This window comes from Sorex araneus, chromosome 1 (genome assembly GCF_027595985.1).
Source record: "Sorex araneus isolate mSorAra2 chromosome 1, mSorAra2.pri, whole genome shotgun sequence".
Taxonomy (NCBI): Eukaryota; Metazoa; Chordata; class Mammalia; order Eulipotyphla; family Soricidae; genus Sorex; species Sorex araneus.
In genome coordinates this window covers 441036270-441056346 of record NC_073302.1, presented here as the reverse complement: position 1 = coordinate 441056346, position 20077 = coordinate 441036270, and the positions used below count along the sequence as shown (strand labels likewise).

The 20077-nt window shown below is 58.1% G+C and overlaps 1 protein-coding gene across 1 annotated transcript; it reads left to right on the top strand.

Moving 5' to 3' along the window:
* The first annotated feature begins 10601 nt into the window (after nucleotides 1-10601).
* On the top strand, nucleotides 10602-19623 carry FAM131B (family with sequence similarity 131 member B). Its single transcript, XM_055141816.1, has 7 exons — nucleotides 10602-10782; nucleotides 13402-13511; nucleotides 13804-13839; nucleotides 14155-14248; nucleotides 14562-14759; nucleotides 16674-16817; nucleotides 17010-19623. Exons 1-7 carry the CDS (start codon nucleotides 10632-10634, stop codon nucleotides 17480-17482), a joined length of 1206 nt encoding a protein of 401 aa, XP_054997791.1. The 5' UTR covers nucleotides 10602-10631; the 3' UTR covers nucleotides 17483-19623.
* The last annotated feature ends 454 nt before the right edge of the window (nucleotides 19624-20077 follow it).

Here is a 20077-nt window from a genome sequence, read left to right as displayed (position 1 = left end):
ACCCGGGTTTGATTCCTTCGCCCCTCTCAGAGAGCCCTGCAAGCTACCGTGAGTATCTCGCCTGCACGGCAGAGCCTGGAAAGTTACCCATGGTGTAGTTGATATGCCAAAAACAGTAACAAGTCTCAGAATGAAGATGTGACTGATGCCCAGTTGAGCAAATCAATGAGCAACGGGATGACAGTGATACAGTGACAGTGATTAAATCACCAGGAGATACAGTTACAGGCTTTCATGTTTGAGTTATAATCATACAATGTTCAAACACCCATCCCTCCACCAGTGCACATTCTCCACCACCAATCTCCCCAGTATATCTCCCCCTTTCCCACCCCACCCCACCCCTGCCTCCCTGGCAGACAATTTCTCACATACTCTCTCTATTTTGGGGCATTATGGTTTGCAACACAGATACCGAGAGGCCATCACTTTTGGTCTTTTATCTACTTTCAGCACACATCTCCCATCCCAACCGATCCGGCCATCATTTTCTTAGTGATCCCTTCTCTATTCTAGCTGCCTTTCCCCCCCCCCCCCCCCCGCTCCCAAGGCAGGCTTCAAGCTATGGAGCAATCTTCCTGGCCCTTGTGTCTTTTAATCTCATTTCAGATTGTATCTCTTCCTTGATCAAAACCCTCCTCCCTCATTTCACTCTGAATGAAAGCCAAAGTTCTTTTTAGTTTGTTTTATTTTGGGGCCACATCTGGTGATGCTCAGGGCTTACTCCTAGAACCACTCAACAACCATGCCTGGCAGTGCTCGAGGGACCATATGGGATGCCGGGAATTGAACCTGAGTTGGCCACATGCAACGCAAATACCCTGCTGGCTCCAAGCCCATGAAAGCCAAAGAAGTTTTTCAAGCAGAGTTTGGATTCCATCCAAATCCTCTCTTGTGCTCATCTCCTAGGACTAATTCTGCTCGAACTTTAAGGAAAACGTGAAGATCTGGCCCATAGGGCTTGGTATTACCAATGTCACTTTGCTCTTTGGTTTTGTTTTGAAGCCATACGCTAGAGACCTCAGAGGATACTCACAGCTCAGTGCCCCGAGGTCACTGCCAGCAGTGTTGTACCAGGGGCCCAAACCCAGGCTTTAGCATGCAAGCATGTGCTCCAGCCCTTACAGCCATCTCCCTGGCCCCACCAATGCCTAAGCGGGGCACAACCCTTTAGTTTTGTCAGTTTACTGGTGTCAGATGGCCTGACACATGATCTTCTTTCAAGATTCTGTTGCAAGCCCCCCCACCCCACCACCAAGCTGGTAACTTTAGGGATCTGAGATTACTAAACATCAAATAAACCAGGGGCCGGAGAGATGGTCCAATGGTAAGGCGCTTGTCTGGCTTGCAAGCGACCTGGCTTCAGTCCCCAGCACCATATCTGATCCTTGAAGCCTCTCTGGGAGTGATCCCTGAGCAGAGCTGGTTGTGCGTCCCTCACTCCCCCCTACCCCCAAAAAAGGATAAAGGAAGGAATTTATCAATTAAACAGATGTGATAAAAGGTTGAAGACAAACACCTGAGCTCTTACTCAGTGTCCTTGTCCCATCAAAGGACCTCGGATTTCACACTTAAGGAGATGTGTTTTGTCTGTTCAGGGATTTTTGTTTTTGTATTTTAGCTAGAGGCTCTGATGTTCTCCAAGATTGGTGCTCCTTGAAATACAGTCATCCTTGGTGAAAAGTTCCTCTTTGAGTGTGCGACTTTCTATGCGGAGAGCAATAAATGCCATCTAGCCATGACACAGCCACTCTGGTCTCCTGGCTATCATTCCCAAGACCGGGCCCTTCCCATCTTAGACCCTGGCACTTGCTACCTCTTCTTTTCGGAAGGCTCTTCCCAGACAGCCGCAAATCTACTTTGCATCCCTACACTCAGGCCACCCTCTCAGTGAAGCCACCCCTAATGACTGTCCCTTGAAAAATGCATAAAAATACATAAACCAGGCTGGAGCAATAGCATAACGTGTAGGGTGCTGGCCTGGCATGTGGTCAGGTTTGATCCCCGGCATCCCATTTGGATCCCTAGCACTACCAGGAGTAATTCCTGAGTGCAGAGCTAGAAGTTACTCCTGACTAGTGAAAGGTGTGGCCCCCAAACCAATAAATAAATAGAAATAAAAATCCATTGAGAAATAGGTTTAGAGACAGGACCGCAGGTAGGGCACTGGCCTTGCATGCGGCCAGCCAGATTGGTCCACGGCACTACTTATGGTCCCCTTAGCCCCTCCAGGAGGGATCCCTGAACACAGAGTCAAGAGAAGCCCTGAGAACTGTTGAGTGTGGTCCAAAAAACCCAAACCAGTAAACAAATAAATAAAACCCAAGTAATAAAATCATATAAATTAACTCATTTTATGATCCTCCCTTCATATTTCTTCATAACATTTGCCACCCTAACTCTATCATTTTAAAATCTTAGTTTCAGAGCCAAAATAATTTCTGTAATTACCACAAAGGTGTGGGGAGTGGAGGGTAGTTAAGATAGAGGAGGGTCCGTTATGACACATTAGTTGGAAATGATCACTCTGGACAAGAACTGAGTGTTGAAAGTAGGTAAAGGGATTATGGGATAAGCTTTTAGCACCTCTATTGCAAACCATAATGCCTAAAATGATAGAGAAAGAGACACGTACACACACACACACACACACACACACACACACACAGGAGAGGTGCCTGTCATAGAGGCAGGCTGGGGTGGGGGTGGTGTTTTGGGGGGGAGGGAGGGAAACCGGTGGGAGGGGAAATTATACTGGTGGAGGGATGGATGTTAGAACATTGTATGACTGAAACCCAATCATGAACAGCTTCGTAATGCTCTATTTCACAGCGATTCAATAAAATAAAAAGTTAGTATTGAGAAATACTCCTGTGACTTACTGAATGTCTTTGTTCATAACTGTCTCCTCTCTGCTCTCCACTTCTCCCCAGATGGTAAGCCCTGTCATGCATTCATTTTGGCCCCTAGCAACTAGAATAAAAACTAGAATAAAATTCAGCCTGTGCGGGAGCCCCATACCCAGAATGAATGAATGAATGAATAGATGAATGAATGATGGGATGGGATCGACTCACAAAGTAGGCAGGGAAGAGACAGTTAGGAGAGCAGGAGAAAAACTAGAATAAAATTCAGACTGTGCAGGAACCCCATACCCAGAATGAATGAATGAATAGATGAATGAATGATGGGATGGGATCGACTCACAAAGTAGGCAGGGAAGGGACATTTAGAAGAGCAGGAGGAAAATCATGAAGGGAAGGAAGTTTGGGCACAAGGAACCCGTGAACCGTGTGGAATGCTCCTGGAATGTCAGGTATGAGTAGATCAAAACGCGCTGACATCAAGGCGCTGGGAACCGTCTTGGGGCGCTCTTCCAGAAAAGAGGCCCGGTGGGAGCAGGATGAGGACTCAGGGGAGGTGGGGCATGGAGATGAATGTTGGCAACTCTTTCTAGAACTCTGGTGGCTAAGGAAACGTTGAACAATACAGGGAAGCCTCTAAGGGCACATTCCAGCTCCCACCTTTTGGACGCAGGGAACGCAGAGATTGCTCTCCTTCCCTTCCTGGACAGGAATAATGAGCACCCGCCCCTCACGACTGCCGTCAAATGCTGTAAACGGGTCTTCAGGAAGACTAAAGGAATGTATCCTAAGACCTAATAGGGTCAGACATAGGGTGTTCATTTTGATTTTCCTCTTTTTCCTTGTCTGTATTTAATCCCCCCCCCAAAGCCATTATATCTGATTTGTAAGAAATACCTGCAGAGGTCAAAGTCGCCATCGGCATTTCCCATCTGGGTGGGTCCACTGCCCAGCAGGACCATGATGCTGAGGCTGAGGCTGATGATGATGGAGTCAGTGACAAACAGCCTCGAGAGGTACCACCCTCATCCCACCCAGGAGAGCACAGCTGGCTCGCCGGATCAGCATGAGGAAAACCTTGAACTGAACAATAACCTGAGCATACACACAAGACCACACACCCATCTTAAACACAAAGGAAAAAGAATATTTAGCTCTGGAAGGCCCAAATTAGAAAGAATCCGGTTCTGTTACTTAAAAAGTGGAGTAGGGGGGAACTTGGGGACACTGCTGGTGGGATTAGTGCTAGAACACTGTATGCCTGAAACTCAACTCTGAATAATTTCGTAAATCACAGTGCCTTCATAAAAAATGTAAAAAAAAAATAGAAAAGAAAATACAGCAATACCCAACAATTAACATTAAAAAAAATGTTACCTGGGAGAGCTGCCAAATAAACTAATCTTCATTGGTTTTTCAAAAAGAAAGAAAACGTATCTTGTTGTAAGACCACTTAACATGAAATCTACCCTCTTACCCTCATTTTATTTTATGTAAAAGGAGTGAATCTGCATGTGTCTTTTTAAATTTTTTTTTGCCTTTTGGGTCACACCTGGCGATGCACAGGGGTTATTCCTGGCTCTGCACTCAGGAATTACTCCTGGCGGTGCTCAGGGGACCATATGGGATGCTGGGAACCGAACCCCGGTTGGCCGAATGCAAGGCAAACGCCCTACCCGCTGTGCTATAGCTCCAGCCCTGCATGAGTCTAACTTGACATAGATTTGGTGGAAACATCCTAAGAGAAGGAAAAGAGTGCCAATGGCCAATAGACAACCTGGATTTTGGTCTCAGTTAAGAGATGTATGAGTAGAACAGATGACTGGTTGAAGAAACTTTGGTACATCTATACAATGGAATACTATGCAGCTGTTAGAAAAAAGGAGGTCATGAATTTTGCATATAAGTGGATCGGCATGGAAAGTATCATGCTAAGTGAAATGAGCCTGAAAGAGAGAGACAGACATAGAAAGATTGCACTCATCTATGGAATATAGAATAACAGAGTAGGAGACTAACACCTAAGACTAGTAGAAATAAGTACCAGGAGGCTGACTCCATGGCTTTGGAGGCTGGCCTCACATTCTGGGGAAAGGGCAACTCAGAGAAGGGATCACCAAGTATGATGCGGGGGAAGGGTGATGCTGGCTGAATGTAGACTAGAGACTGAACACAGTGGCCACTCAACACCTTTATTGTGAACCACAATACCTAATCAGAGAGAGAGAACAAAAGGGAATACCCTGCCACAGTGGTGGGGTGGGGTGGGGGGAAATGGGATTGGGGAGGGTGGGAGGGATGCTGGGTTTACTGGTGGTGGAGAATGGGCACTGGTGAAGGGATGGGTTCTCGAACTTTGTATGAGGGAAACAAGAGCACAAAGATGAGTAAATCTGTAACTGTACCCTCATGGTGATTCACTAATTAAAAATAAATAAAGAAAAAAAAAGAGATGTATGAGTTATTTGTTTAAAAGAAAAGAAAGACCAAAGAGCTGGCGAGATAGTACAGGAGTTAAGGCGCTTGTTTTGCACAATGTGACTGCCCCAGATTCAGTTCCCAGCGCTGCCTATGAGCCTCTGAGCACTGCCAGGAGTGATCCTGGAGCCGAGAGCCAGGAATAAGCCTGAACACCATTGAGTGGGGCCCCTAATCAAACAGAACAAAAAACAAAACAAAAACTGAGATCCGTATTTTCTTGTGTCTGAACATACACACAAGATTTCTGAGATGCATCTGGTTCTAACAGTCTGTACTCAATGCCCCGGGTACCCAGAGCTGGTCCCTGTCGGGAGAATGCCCGGGGGCTGGCCTCTCCGGGGAGAGCTCAGACCTGCCCCTCCCCACGATGCATAAAACCAGTTAAGATCAAGACCTGGTGTAGGGAAGGGTCAAAGGTTCTAGGCAGTTAGATTTTACAACCCAACCAGATCCTCCTTATAAAAGCATTTGCAAGATAAGGAAGGCCTAGGGTTGGGGAGCTCAGAATGAGGGAGGGAGGGGGGAGGGGGGGATGTTTAGGAATCCCGAGGTGGACTGCCAGCTGTCACCCAGAGACAGAGATGCCTAGTGGGGGGTTATGATGGATCCCCCAGCAGATGTGCCTAAGGACCAGGACCAGGGGTGGGGGTGGGGGATAGGATATAATGATGGGATCTAAGCCCCCCCCCCCGGGGAGGGAAGGGGACTGCAGAGACCACAGAGACGCATCTTCATGTGGGATACTTGGCCAAGCCATCCAGGGCCCTGTCTGCGACGCTCAGGCCCAGCCTTCCGAGTCCATGTGGCCCAGAGGGAGGCGGATAATACGGGCAGGGAGGGTCACTGAGGCTGAATTGGGCCCACCTGGGTTGCCCAGCAAGCAGCCTTTCCCTGTCGGTGCTTGGGGCTTCTTGGTTCGGAGCATTCACTTGACTTTCACAAGTTCCCCTCGGCTCGGCCCGCTGGGGTTGATGAAGTCCGTTTTTTTTATTGCTTACTTGGCCTCTGACTCACGTTGCCCTGAGTGTCCTGGGCCTACCTCCTTCACCCTGGCATCGTGCCTGATCTGCAGTGACCCAGACCTGGCACCCTATTACGCTTTGGACCGGAATCTGGAAGAGGCGGTAAAGCAATGAGAAACCCTCCCCTCCCCCCGAGAGGCACATAGGACAGAGCCTGGCCTTTCTCATCAGTGTTTGGATGGAGCCCCCAAGTCTGCAGCTGGGTTGGTTCTTTAAGGCCTTGCCACGGGGCTGCTTCTCCAAGACAGGGTGAGTGGCCCTGGAGAACCTCAAGGCTGACTTCTGAGGTCAGCAGGGGACTCCTGAGGTCAGCAGGGGAGAGGTGCTGTCCCCTGCAGGTGGGACCCGTTGGCCGGTGTGGAATGTGGCCTCGGCAAGGCAAGGTGGACTTGCCTGTGTAGGAGGGAGGCTTCCGTTCTCGCAGTGGGACTTTGGGATGAGCTCCCCTTTGGGCCTTGGTATTTTGTGAAGGTTCCCAACTTCCTCTGAAGCCAAATAGGCGACGATCCATCTCAGTGTAGAAGCTTTATCTCTTCTGTGTCCAATTCCTTAGGCAGGGGTAGGGGACCTTTTTCTGCCAACGGCCATTTGGGTATTTGTAACATCCTTCATAAAACAGGCGACACAGGCAGCTGGTGAAGACATGTGTCTGTCCCGTCATGTACCGGGGCCAGACCACATGATTTGTTTAGGCCGTGTATGTCCTGTGGGCTGGGCCTTCCTCACCCCGGCCCGAGACTGTTCCAATGAGGCCCTTTGTCCCTAGCACCAACCCTGAGACCAGCAGCTTCTGCAAAGGCCCTTGGTCTCCTGTACATGCAGCTGCAGTGGGTATCCCTCCTTCCTCAGCACCCTGGCTCTGCCTCAGTGCCCTGTCCGGAGCCGCATGTGCTGGGCTGGAGAGACGGTCCAGGGGTCAGGCCCTTGCCTTGCGTGCAGCCGACCTCGGTTCAATTCCCAGCATGGCATACAGTCCTCTGGGCACCGCGTAGGCTCAGTCCTGAGTAGTGAGGCTAGCCCCACCAGGTTCATCAAACCCAACAGAACCTCCGGTGTGGATGACTGGGAATCCTGAAGGTTCAGGCTGGGGGAGAGAACTCCGCAGACCCCCTGAGTAGAACTAGCCTGGGACCGATTGAGTGCTCAGCCTGTCCCTCGGAGGGGGGGGGCAGTAATCTAAGCCCACCCTAGTCTCCCTGTCTTCCCATTCACAGAGCACTGAAGAAATGATTATCGCTCACTTGTTCGTTGGGTGGGGCAGGGCTGGGGGGGGCGCACACCTGGTGGTGCTCAGGACTTTCTCTTGGCTCCGAGCTCAGGGATCCCTCCCAGCAGTGTTTGGGGGACTACATGCAGTGTCAGGGATCAAACCCCGCACAGCTGTATGATATGCTAGGCAGGTGCCTTACTGACCCCCTGCGTCATCTCTCCTGCCCTGCCCCCTGTGGTTTGAAAGAGCACAGACCATCTCAGATGCCCTGCGGCTACGGTCACCCACTATGCCCTGCTGTCTGCACCCAACGGTCCACTCCAGTCCCCTTCCCAGGGCTCTTCTGGAACGTCAGGGCCACTTCGGGTGTCTTCAGCAAAGAGGCCTTCCTGGAAGCCACTCGGAGCTGCCCCAGAGTGGAGTGAGTGGGAGGACCCCTGAAGTGCCTCCCTGTTTCCCGGAGGCAAGTTTGGATCCAAATCACTGACTTGGAAGGGCCGGCCTGGGTTCAATCCCCAGCACTACATACGGGTTCCTGAGCCCCGCCAGGAGTGATCTCTGAACCCGGAGCCAGGATACACAGCTGGCAAGGAGCACAGAGCCAGGCATAAACCCTGATCACAGCTGGGTGTGGCCCAGAAACCAAAAAGAAGGAAAAAGTAAAGAAAAGGAAGGGCAAGATGGAGAAAGGTACGTCCATAAAATGTCCGATGAGGGTACCATGTGATACCCTTTCCTGAACCAAGGGACTCCCCTCATTTATAAACACAATGAGGGGGGTCACCTAAAGGAAGCATCCAAAATACACTTGGCACCTGAGGGGCTAGGGTTCGGCCCTGGCTCCATCTGTTCATTTTCCACAGGGTAACCTTGAAGAAGAGGCAGTTAATCAGCCACTAACCCTGCTTGTCTCCCTCTTCTCACAGGGGCTGTTGGGAGCTCTCATCCGCTGGAAAGTGATGTCGGGATGTAGTTAACTGCCGATTTCAGCTCTCTCTCCGCAGATAATCTTGCCTCCCACTTCTCCGAGGAAAGAGACACATCAGACTGGAATCCCTCATCTTCTTGACACCGAGCGTGCCACCACCAGCTGCCGTCTGCTCCCTTTTTCTTTCTGTTACCTCCCTTCATGGGAACCAAATCTCCCTCCCAGAACTTGGCAACTACCCTTGACGTTGCCTGGGGAATTTATGCTCAGGATCCTTGGCCTTCCTCCCTCACGCTTTTGTTCTCCTCACCCAAGTTGGCGGCCAACATGGTGATCTGGGATCTACCCTTAAAATCAAAGAAGCCCCGGATGGAGCTGCTGTTTTCCTCAGAGCATCTGCCGGGGACAGACAGAAGCTTCCCTGCAGCCTTACTAGCTCAGTGGATACCACAGACATAGCTTTGTTCTCCGGAACACAGGTTTCAAAGCGGAATGTTGAGTGCCTCGCTTGGTCATCTCAATGGATGCATTGAACAAAATTTTATTCCTGCAAGAGTAGAATAGCCACCACCACCACTACCACCACCACCAAATCTGAAGGGACCAGGGGCTCTTAGACATATCCGCGATTTAGACTCCCTGGCAACCTGGAAAATCATTGGTTTCTCTCAGAATAATACTAAATGCATACAGCAAAATACAGAGAATTACCAAGGAAACCAAAATACAGTCATTGGGAAAATGTGGCACGGTGATCGCTTTGCTGCTTGATGGAAGCAAGAAGAAAATGCAGAGGCAGGTTCAATGCGCTTATAATTTCACAGCAGGGACGAGCACAAAGGAGATTGTTGAAAAATATGCAACAACGGTGGTAGGATTAGAACAGCTGTGATTTGGGTGGGTGATCAAGACACAGCACATCACCTCCAGTATTCCAGACCCGCTTTCTGCAGGCAGAGCTGACGTGCCTGCGGATGGGGGTGTTTCAATTACATTTCGGAACGTTTCAGGACATGCGGGGATCTCAGTTACATTTTAGTGGGAGATCACTGGCTGAAAGTTCCGGCTTCCAGGGAGGGCCCCCCGGGGAGTCTGGGTTCTGTCCATGGTCCCCGAGTCCCGAGGTGCTCCCGGGAGCTTGGACTTGCCTTGCATGGAGCCAAGATGCTCGGAGAAGCACGGAGGGGACAGAAACGTCATTTCACCTTGGGTTTGCGTCCCCAAAGGGGACGCGCTAGGAAGTGCCAGCGCCGTGTTGGGGCACTCTGCCAACCTCCTGTATTTTTAGACCTTGGAAATGGACAAATGGAAGGGTTACTCCTGAGATTTCGCGGAGAGCTAGTCTGACCCCTCCCCGCTGGCTCTCCTCCCGGCCCGGCGACATCCAGGCGCACAAAAGTGAACTCGGGATTCTAAACTCAAGTCTCCCAGCCAGCGCGGGGTTCGCGCATCTCAGTCGGTACAGCTGGGGCCGGGACTCCGGGACGCGCCTGGTACCCACCCCCCGCCGCCGCCGGCGGGCTCGGAGCTTAGACCCTCCGCCCGGGCCGGCTGGCGTCCCAGGGTCTCGGCCAGGTGCGGGGCAGCCGGCGGACCCCCGCTCCGCGCCCGCACGCACTACTCGGCGCTCCGTTGGGGAGCAGATGCGCGCCCCGAAACCCCGAGCGACCGCGCGCCGGGGACCGGTCCCCGCTGCGGGCGTCCCGGGAACACACAAGCGCCGGCCCCCCGGGGCCGCCCGCGCGCCCCCACCCCACTCTCCTCCCCCACACCCGCGCATCCAAAGCATCCCCCAAATGGGCCGCAGGAGGGACCCCGACGGGCTAGATCGGGGCCCACCCCCCGGCTACAGGGTGGACGGCGGGATGCGGTGACCAGCACCAACCCCCACCGTCCCGCCTCGCCCCGCCCCGCCGCCGTCGGCCCGGCCCCCCGGGGAGCATCGCGCGGGGCACGGGGCGCGCGCGGCGGGCTCGGGGGGCCGTGGCGGGGGGGGAGGCGCCGCGCGCAGCCAATCCCGGGGCCGCCCCCTCCCCGCCGTCGCGGGCCCAGCCCGGGCGGGGGAGCCGGGCGGCGGCGGCGGCGGCGGCGGCGGCGGCGGCGGGAGGGATGGAGCGGGGCGGGGGATGCGGAGCGGCGCGGAGACGGCCGCGGCGCTGCAGAGCGGCTGGGGCGGCGGCGCGGCTCCCGGCGCTCCCCCCGGCGCCCGCCCCGACCCGGTGAGGGCCCGGCCGCGAGGCCCCGGAGCCATGGGCTGCATCGGCTCCCGGACCGTGGGTGGGTACCGCGGCGGCGCGGGGGGCTCGGCCGGCCCCCTCCCCCACCCCGCGCGCCCCGCTGCTCCCCGCTCCCCGCCGCTGCTCCCTCCGGCTCCCCGGCGCCCCCCGCCCGCTCGCCCTCCCGGGGCGCGGTCCCTTCTCCATCCTCCGCCCTCCCTCCCGCCGCCCGCACCTGCAGGCCGGTCCCCGCTCTGCTCCTTCCCCCCCTACCCGTCCGTTTCTGGGGCAGCTCCCCCACCCCTTGTCCAGAACCCCGAGTCTCTCGTGCCATCACCCCCCGTTCGCCCGCGGCCGCCGCGGCCCCATCGCTTTGCCTCTCCGCGGCCGTTTCCCGTGGCTCCAGCCTCCCCCCCTCCCGGGTCGCTTTGTTCACGTGCATTTTCCCCTTCGGGGCGGGGGCGGGCTGCGCCGGGGCCGCGGGGAGGCAGTGGGGTGCACGCCCGGGGGGGGAGCGGGGTCAGGCCGGGCTGGGGGGCGCGCGAGGCGTGAGGGTGAGGCCAGCGGGCGCCCGGAGCCCGGGACCGACCTGGCCGCACCTGTCAGCGGGGGCCGCGGGGCGGGGCCGCCCCTTTATTTACCTGGGATGGGGGGAGGGACGGGACTCCTCGGAACTCGCTTCCCCCCCACCCCGCCCGCAGCCTGAGCCGGCTACCGCTCCTTCCCCGCCCCCACCAGCCCGGCACCCCGGGGACCCGCTCCCCGCTCCCACCTATTCGCCCTGCCTCACCCCACCTCCCACCCTCTATTTCCCCCACACACACACTGGAACTCCCGACTTCTCCCGCCCACACGCCCCAGTGACCTCGGGCTGAGAGCATAAGTCGTATTATGATTACGAACAAACTCTCTCGCCCGGTCGCCCGATTTCGCCGAGACCCGCTGGATTTCCATGGCTACCCCCCTCCTCCCCTGCCTTCCCCTTTTCTTAGGGTTCTCTCTCCCTCCCCCTCCCTGCCCCCCACGGCTCTGACTCAGCTCTCCCTCTTTTACAAAGGCCACCCCCTCCATCCCCTCGCTCCCACTCTGCCCTCCCCACCCCCCACCCCCCAGATTGTTCTGGGCCTGCCCCGTGCGGGGCTCTGGGCTCTCTCTCAGGATGACCATGGCCTCCCTTCTTCCCAGGGCCCTGCTCGGACCCTCTTACCTCCGCCCTTCCGCTCCTGGCGAGACCTGTCTGCAGCCTAACTTGGAGCACTCCCACCTCCTCCCTCTGACCCTCATCCACCATCCACGCCCCCTCTGGGCTCCAGCCCAGTTGTCTGCCAAGAGCCTCTCTTGGTGCCGGGGACCCTCTCAGCGCGCCCCTACACCCAGAGCTTGTGCAGAGAGGAGCAGTTCGACCCGATGGTCCGGGGCTTGATCCCTCAGCACCGCCCAGCTGGGCCTGACTCACGTCTTCCTTCCGGGGTGTTTTTGTTGTTGTTTGTCTGTTTGTTTTGGAGCCACACCCAGTGGTGCTCAGGGATGTTCCTGGCAGGGTTCAGGGGGCCATACAGGCTGCTGGGGATTGAACCCGGGTCTGAGGTCCGCCCATGTGAGGCGCACCCCCTAGTCACTTGTACTATGGCTCTCTCCACCCCCTCGCCCCTGTGTCCCCTCCCCCCCCCCCTGTCTTCCCGTGGGCAGCCTCCGCTTAAGCCCCCTCCCTAAATGGTCGCCAGCCTTCTGGGGCCCCAGTTTCCAGTTGAGTCAGTCCCCAAACTCTGCCCACCTCCTCCTCTAGTCTTTTGTCTGCTCTTTGGCTTAAATTCTTCCTCCTTCCCTTCTGATTTCAAACTCCCTCTGACTCTCCCTCCGGTTCTGCCTCCCCCCTGCTTTGGAACCGTGCACTGATTTCCCGAACACCACCGAAGGGTTCCAAGTCACTTTTGCTTCCTTTCTCTGTGCTCATTGTCTCGAGGGGCAACAGACCCTAGCCCTGCCTCTGGTCCTCCAGGCCACCTTCCCTGAGGGCTCCCCGGGCAGACTCCACGGCTGCCACCGCCCAGACACCCCAGCACCCCAGAAGGCTCCCCTCGCCCCAACCCTAGAAGCTCTGAGAGGAGAAGCGCGGCCAGGGACAGCCCTGCACGGACGCCCTGGGAGGCGCCTCAGAAGCACAGGCCTCAGAGCCCTTTGCCTGCAAAAACCGACCATGGGCCCCTGCGTATAAGCAAGCAAGAAGGGCTTCTAGCACTTTCCTGAACGTGCTCTCTGGGCTGAGCGGACATGCAGGCTTTGGGCTCGGCCTTATTATTTCTCTTACGGAAGACTGGGGCTCGGGGGGGGGGGGGCTCACCAGAACTGGGCCGTCCACTGAGGAGTGGTCGCTGGAGGGTAGGGAAGATTCTGGAAGAACTGAACCCTGCTTGTGCCTTCTGTGTGAAGACACCAGGGCAGGGCTTTTTTTTTTTTCCATTTGGGGGACACACCCGGTGATGCTCCTGGCTCGGTACTCAGAAGTTACTCCTGGCTGTGCTTGGGGGGCCCTTTGGGATGCTGGGGATGGAACCGGGGTCCGCGGCATGCCAGGCTAACACCAGAACGGCTGCCCTTTCGCTCTGACCCAAGGGCAGGGCTTTCGGAGAGGGGCACCAGGGGGTGCCGGCCCCGCCCTGCTCACCCTCTGCCTCTTCAGGGAACGAGGTGATCGCGGTGGACTGGAAGGGCCTGAAGGATGTGGAGCAGATCAACATGGACAGCACCAGCTCCCTGCACGGCAGCAGCCTGCACCGGACGTCCACCGAGGTGAGACCCCTCCCCCTAACAGACACCCCCCCAGAGCCATCCTGAACCGAGCCTTGGAGGAACTCCCCAAATTCCAAGAGCTTCCCCTAGACCCTCCTTCCTAGGCTCTAGCTTTCTCTGCCTTCAGAAGGCGGCCCTTGCCTCTCTCTGCAAGCCTGAGGAGGAAATGGTATGTGTGTGTGTGTGTGTGTGTGTGTGTGTGTGTGTGTGTGTGTGTTGGGGAGGGGGGAGGGGGGGGTACCTGTATTTCTGGGAGTGCCCCGGACTCAGCTCTTCTGTTCTCTCTCCACAGCAAACCAGAACCGACTTCTCCTGGGACGGTATCAATGTGAGTGTGGCTTCCCCCCAGCCCTGCAGAACCCCGCCCGCGTCCCCTCTCTCATACCCTTCCCAGGCCCTCCGCCTCGCCTCGCACGCACGCTGTGACCTGGCGTCAGCCCCCACCGGGAGCCCCCACACTCCCCCCACCACCCCCTACAGGAGCTTTCAAGGAGTTTGGGTTCCTGGGGAGCACACTCTTCCTTCTCACCTGCCGGAGTCCCCCCTTCTTCCCCCGGAACTGGGACCCTCCTCCACACAGAGCGCTCTGTGACCCTCTTACTCTCCCCCCTGCACCCCCTCCAACCCCCCCCCCCCGGCCCAGCTCTCCATGGAGGACACCACTTCCATTCTCCCGAAGCTCAAGCGCAACTCAAATGCCTACGGCATTGGGGCCCTGGCCAAGTCTTCATTCTCAGGTGAGACCCCTGCCCAGGGGGCCCTGCAGGGGGGAATCCGAGAAGTCTCTGGGGCGGGGGGTGGGGGCTCAGTCTCCTCCTCCTTAAGGCCTGGAGAAGACCCGCACCTCCTCCTCCCACCCTTCTGGCCTTTTCTGCCAGCCTCTCTCCTCCTCCAGGCAGCCCCTCTGGTTGGGCCTCTCCTCCGTGGGGTTCCAGGTCCTGTGAGGGAAGCCCAGGGCCAGCTGTGGGGGGGGTGGGATGGGGCATGGGGGGGTGGGGGCCCTGTGCTTTGCTGCCTTCTGGAGCCTGTGGGTCCTGTCTGGCGCCTCAGGGATCTCACGAAGCATGAAGGACCACGTGACCAAGCCCACGGCGATGGGCCAGGGCCGGGTGGCCCACATGATAGAGTGGCAAGGATGGGGCAAGGCTCCGGCCATCCAGCCTCAGCACAGCCACGAGGCCGTGCGCCGGGACACCGACGCCTACTCCGACCTCAGCGACGGCGAGAAGGAGGCGCGCTTCCTCGCAGGTACTCGCGCCCCCGGCCCTGCAGGGGACACGTGCATGGGCGGGCCAGAAATGGGACCTCCGACGCGGATGGAACCCAGGGCTGCGTGAGGGTGACGCAGGTGACCAGCAGTTTCTCCAGGCGGCTCTGGTGGCAGGGACTTTGTTTGTTCTGGTCATTGTCCTCTGACTTTAAACAGAAAATCCATCTCAAAAAACAGAAAAGAGGGGGCTGGAGCGATAGCACAGCGGGGAGGGCGTTTGCCTTGCATGCGGCCAACCCAGGTTTGATTCCAGCATCCCATAGGGTCCCCTGAGCACCGCCAGGGCTAATTCCTGAGTGCAGAGCCAGGAGGGAACCCCTGTGCATCGCCGGGTGTGACCCAAAGAAAAGCAAAAAAAAAAAAAAAAGAAAAACAGTAAAGAGGAGGGAGAGAGACAGTACATGGCAGGTCTGGTGCTTGCCTTGCAAGCTGACCCGGGTTTGATTCCTGGGATGCCCCCTGGTCCCCCGAGCACCACCGGGAGTGACCCCTAGCCCTGAGCACTCCCAGGCGTGGTCCCCGCACCGACCAGCCATACAGAGTGGAGTTCCGTGGAGCCCCCCTGTCCCCGAGGCTTTGTCTCCCTCAGGCCGAGGACGAAGGTCCACGCATGCTGTCTGTGTACAGGCTAAGGGGCGGCTGCAGAGGGCTTCTAGTGCTCATGAGAAGAAAGAGGGAAGGCTTGGGCATCTTCCGTCCTGCCCACAGGCACACCGCAGTGGCGGGCTCCCAGAAGAGGAAGGGATGGGGGTGTGGAGAGGGTGGCGTGCTGGAGAGCATGTGACCCAGATGGGACCCCTGGTAAGGATGACAGAGCTGAAAGGGAGAGGGACTGTGGTGCGAGGGTCCGGTGGGCCGTGGAAAAAGTAACCCTGGTGGAGGAGCCTGACATGTAAAGGGACGGAGGGGCACAGGGCTGCCAGGGCGACAGTCACTTCCTTGCAGTGCCGAGGAGAGTGAAATGGAGGTTTCCCCCCCCCCCCGCCCCGCCTGACTCAGCTGTCCTCCCTCCCCTGGCCTTTCGCCTTCCCCGTCCACTCTGGGCAAACCAGCCCGAACCACGCCCCTCAGTGCTTCTTTGGGAATTCTCAGTCCATCTAGATTTCTAGGGAACGCTGTCAAGCCCAAGCCGGTTTAAAAGCTAATTCGGTGACTCCCTAGTTTGAATGACATAGGCTCTTTCCCCAGAAGATTCCCCCCAACCGTGACACCTTGGAATCCGAACTCTCTCTGATCTCCTGGGAAGTGCCTCTCTCTGGTTTTGCCTTCTTTGGGGGCTTCTAGTGTGTGTGTGTGTGTGTGTGTGTGTGTGTGTGTGTGTGTGTGTGTGTGTGTGTAGTGGTGTGTGTGTGTGGGGGGGAGTCCAGCATAATAGCTGACGGCTCTCTGTGGGCTGCCTAGAACTTGACAAGTGTGTGGCCTGTCCGAATGGATGTGCGTGTAAGTGTAAAATACCGTTGCAAAGACTTCCATGTGGGGGAAAGAATAGAAAGGGCCTCGCCAAGGGGCTGGAGTGGTAGCACACAGTGGGGAGATGGCACGTGGTCGAGCCAGATTCAATCCCCGGCATCCCGCAAGGTGCCCCGAGTCCCACCAGGAGTAATCCCTGAGTGCAGGGCCAGGCGTAAGCCCTGATCACGGCTGGGAGTGGCCCCAACCAAGAACGCTGAAAGGGCTTGGAGTGCTTCTCTGCTTCATCTACTGGCCGCGTGTCCCTAAATTCACCCCCTGGTTTGGGTGTTCTTTAATGCGGCTCCACACACCTCGAAGGTGGCCCTGTGGCCTGCCCCCTGGTGTCCCGTCTGTGCTGGGTTCCCTTGGCCCATCTGGGCGTGGCTTTTGGGGGGGAGGGGTGCCCAGGTCCCTACTCGTGAGTGCGTTCCTTCTCCCAGGCGTCATGGAGCAGTTTGCCATCTCCGAGGCCACCCTCATGGCTTGGTCGTCCATGGACGGTGAGGACCTGAGTGTCAATTCCGCCCAGGAGCCTTTGGGTTGCAACTACAGCGACAACTACCAGGAGCTGATGGAGAGTCAGGGTGAGGGCTGGTTCCATCCAGAACCCAACCCCGCAGCCTCAGGTCCTCCTGCCCCCACCCCTGCATCTCCACTCCCTGCCGACCCCACTCCCTGCCACCCACCTGTGTCCCCAGACCATCCCTCCTGCCACCCTTTCCTCCCCTCCATCCCGTCTTTTGAGTTGTGACCCCCCCATGGTTCTCTCCCCCCAGAGGCCCTGGCGCAAGGCCCCCTGGACGGATGGCCGCACTCCTACGTGTCCCAGGGCATGTACTGCCTGGGGTCGTCGGACGCCTGGGAAGCGAGTGACCAGTCCCTCATTGCCTCTCCAGCCACTGGGTCCTACCTTGGCCCCGCCTTCGGCGACTCCCAGCCCAGCTTGCACGAGATGGCGCCTTCCCAGCCGCCTCTGGGATACTCGACTCAGGAGCCCCCGCCTTTCCTGGTGGGGGACACTGACTGGGCACCGGGGGTGGGCGCAGTGGACCTGGCCAGGGGCCAGGACGAGGAGGAGAAGAGGCCGCTGGCGCCCGAGGAGGAGGAGGACGCGGGGTGCCGGGACCTGGAGTCGCTCTCGCCCCGGGAAGAGCCGGAGGTGTCCACGGCGCTCAGCCGGAAGGTGTCCGACGTCACGTCCTCAGGGGTGCAGTCCTTCGATGAGGAGGAGGGCGAGGGCAACAACTGAGGCCACCCCGGCCTCTTCCCGCAGAGGGAAGCGAGCCCCAGCCGGCCCAGAGGGGCCGCCCGTGAACTTGGCTGGGCTGCAGGCCTGGGCGGGCTCCGGCGTGGATCACAGCCCCCCGTCTCGTCTCGTCTCGTCTCGGGGACTGTCTTCAGGAGCCTGGCAACGCCTCCTTCCTCCGCGCCACTCGCTTTGCCTGACTCTGGGGCCCGCCGTGGCTCCTTCCCACTGGCAGGAACCTTGGGCCAGGGGGGGATCTGGAGAGGCCACGAGCCTTGGGGGGCAGGGGGCGCCTGCGCTGGCGGTGGAGCAGGGATGCTGCCCGCGCGGGCCTGCCCCGAGACACCGGTGTCCCCACTGAGAGCCGGAACCAACACGGCCACTCAGAGGATCCGGGGACCCGGGCCAGCCGGGGCTGGAGCTGCAGCTCTCGCTTCGTCTTCCTGCCTCCTTCCCTCCCCTGCTCTGGAGCCCCAGCCCTGGGGGGCGGCAGGGGTGGGAGGTGGGGGGGAGAATGCAGAAGGCAGGGGGGAATGAAGGCGGCCTCTCCCTCCACACCCTCGCCCCCCCCCCTGACTCTCTGGAGCTGTTTACACTTTTCTCTTTGCCTTTTCTACATTTTTATACCTTCTTGGGGACTCAGGGTGGAGTGGGGGTGCTGCCAGCCCTGGGCGGGGTGGGTGTCTGCAGAGGGGCGCGACCACTCTCTCCCTTTGTCCTTCTTCAGCTCCTCCCGGGAGGCACCCGCCCAGACCTACCTTCCCGGGGAGCTGAGGGGGCTTCCTTCCAGGGCCGGCCTGTACAACACTAGCTCCTACCGCCGCGTGTGGCCCACCCCAGGCCCCCAACCTGGTCTCCATTCTTGCAGCACGAGGCCTCAGCTTCCACCCTCCCCCCGTCCCCCACCCACCCGGCTGTGATGGCCACGGCTGGCCAGAACTCTGCCCTTCTGCCCCTCCCCCTGGCAGGGCGCAGGAGAGAGAAGCCAAGAGTTGTACGGGATCACCTGCGGGCCCCCTAATTTCCTGAGCCTGATTAAGGCTCTGAGGCCCCCTGCCCCTCCCCGCCTCCATCCCCTGCAGAGAAGAAGGCGCTGTCTGTCCCCTGACCCCCAACACGGTGGGCACAGACCAGCCCCAGGCTCTGGACTGGAACTGATAGATTGAGGAGGTTGAGGGAGTAGAACTGTCCTGTCTCTCTGTATGCCTGCCCCCACCCCACACATGCACACACACACATGCACACACGCACATACTCGTGCACACACATGCATACACACGTATGCACATGCACACACACATGCATTCACATGCACACACACATGCATACGCACATGCATACACGCACGCGCGCGCGCGCACACACAAACACACAGACTCTAGATCACACTTTCCTACCCACACGCTCTGAAACGCTCCCGAGCCCGGGTGCCAGCTCTTTCCTGGGCGGGAGCTCGGAGCACAGCGCTGGAGTCCCTTAGCTGCCCCCGGGCCGCCCGGAGCCTGACCTCAGGGGTGGGGACACTGGGAAAGGGTCTGGCCTGGCCACAGGCTCTCTCTGCCCCCAGGGTCTCCCCGTCTCTGTGCCTGCTGACTGGTGACGCTGGTCTCTCTGAGCCTCCCCTTCGCCTGAGTCTCGGCCCCTCGGTGCCCTGGACCCCACACCACGCGCCCTGTGAGGACGGTCACTGGTTCCCGGGCCCTTTGCCGCTCTGGTGCGCCCCTCCCCCACCCAGCCCCCTCCCCAGGAAGCCCAGGGCCCTGCAGAAGTGACAACAACGGCCAGCTTGGAGGAATCCAGAGCCCAGGATGCTCAGAGCAGAGGCCCGGCGGGGGCTGGGGCCCGTGGGGTCTGACCCGGGCCCCTCCTAGAACCTTCCTGCAGGCTGGGGTGGGGGCGGCTGCATGGGGTTTGCCTACAGCCTATTCCCGGGGGAGGGGCATGTGCAGAAAGGAGTGGGGGTGGGGGGTCACTGTTCCTTTGGGGTCTCAGGCTGTGCCGCATGTTTTCACAGCAGCCGCAGAGCTCCGCTGGTTTTCTGTCCCTGTGAAGGAAATGCTCTCGCCCCCACGACCTCCTTCGGGCGGGGCGGGGGGTGCGCTTTCATTTTCAAGTCACTTTATTAAAGGAAAATGCAAATCTGCCATTCCTCCCCCTCCACTGCCCTTCCCCCGCTTCCTTCCAGTCCTCCCCAGTCCTCCAGGGGTGCAGGAGGGGCTCCCGGATGCTGGAGTTTCTTCCCTTCTCCTGCCCTCCCCCCCACCTCGGCCTCCCCACCCCCCACCTGCCCCCCTCCCAGGTCCGGGAGCACCCCTACTTCTGGCCTGTCTCAGCATGCTTTCTTAACGTGGCACTCCCGCCCCAGGCCCGAGAGAGAGTCTATGACATATATCACAGAGAGAATTATATACAAATATATAAATATTATAGATTATATACACATGGGCACAGGCTCCCATGCCCAGGCCAGCCCCGTTCACCCCCGCCCCCCCCGCCCCAGGCCTCAGCCTCTCTCTCCAGGCCCGAAGCGGGGGGGGGGGGCTGCCACAGGGGGACAGATGATCAGTGGCACTAAACCGTGTGGTGGCATCTTTGGAC

What these genes read in the sequence shown, in the direction of transcription:
- FAM131B (XM_055141816.1), top strand. Translation starts at nt 10,632, where the DNA reads ATGCGGAGCGGCGCGGAGACGGCCGCGGCGCTGCAGAGCGGCTGGGGC. An exon ending in CATCGGCTCCCGGACCGTGG is followed by an intron (nt 10,783 to 13,401) that starts GTGGGTACCGCG and finishes CTGCCTCTTCAG; the next exon opens with GGAACGAGGTGATCGCGGTG. An exon ending in TCTCCTGGGACGGTATCAAT is followed by an intron (nt 13,840 to 14,154) that starts GTGAGTGTGGCT and finishes CCCCCGGCCCAG; the next exon opens with CTCTCCATGGAGGACACCAC.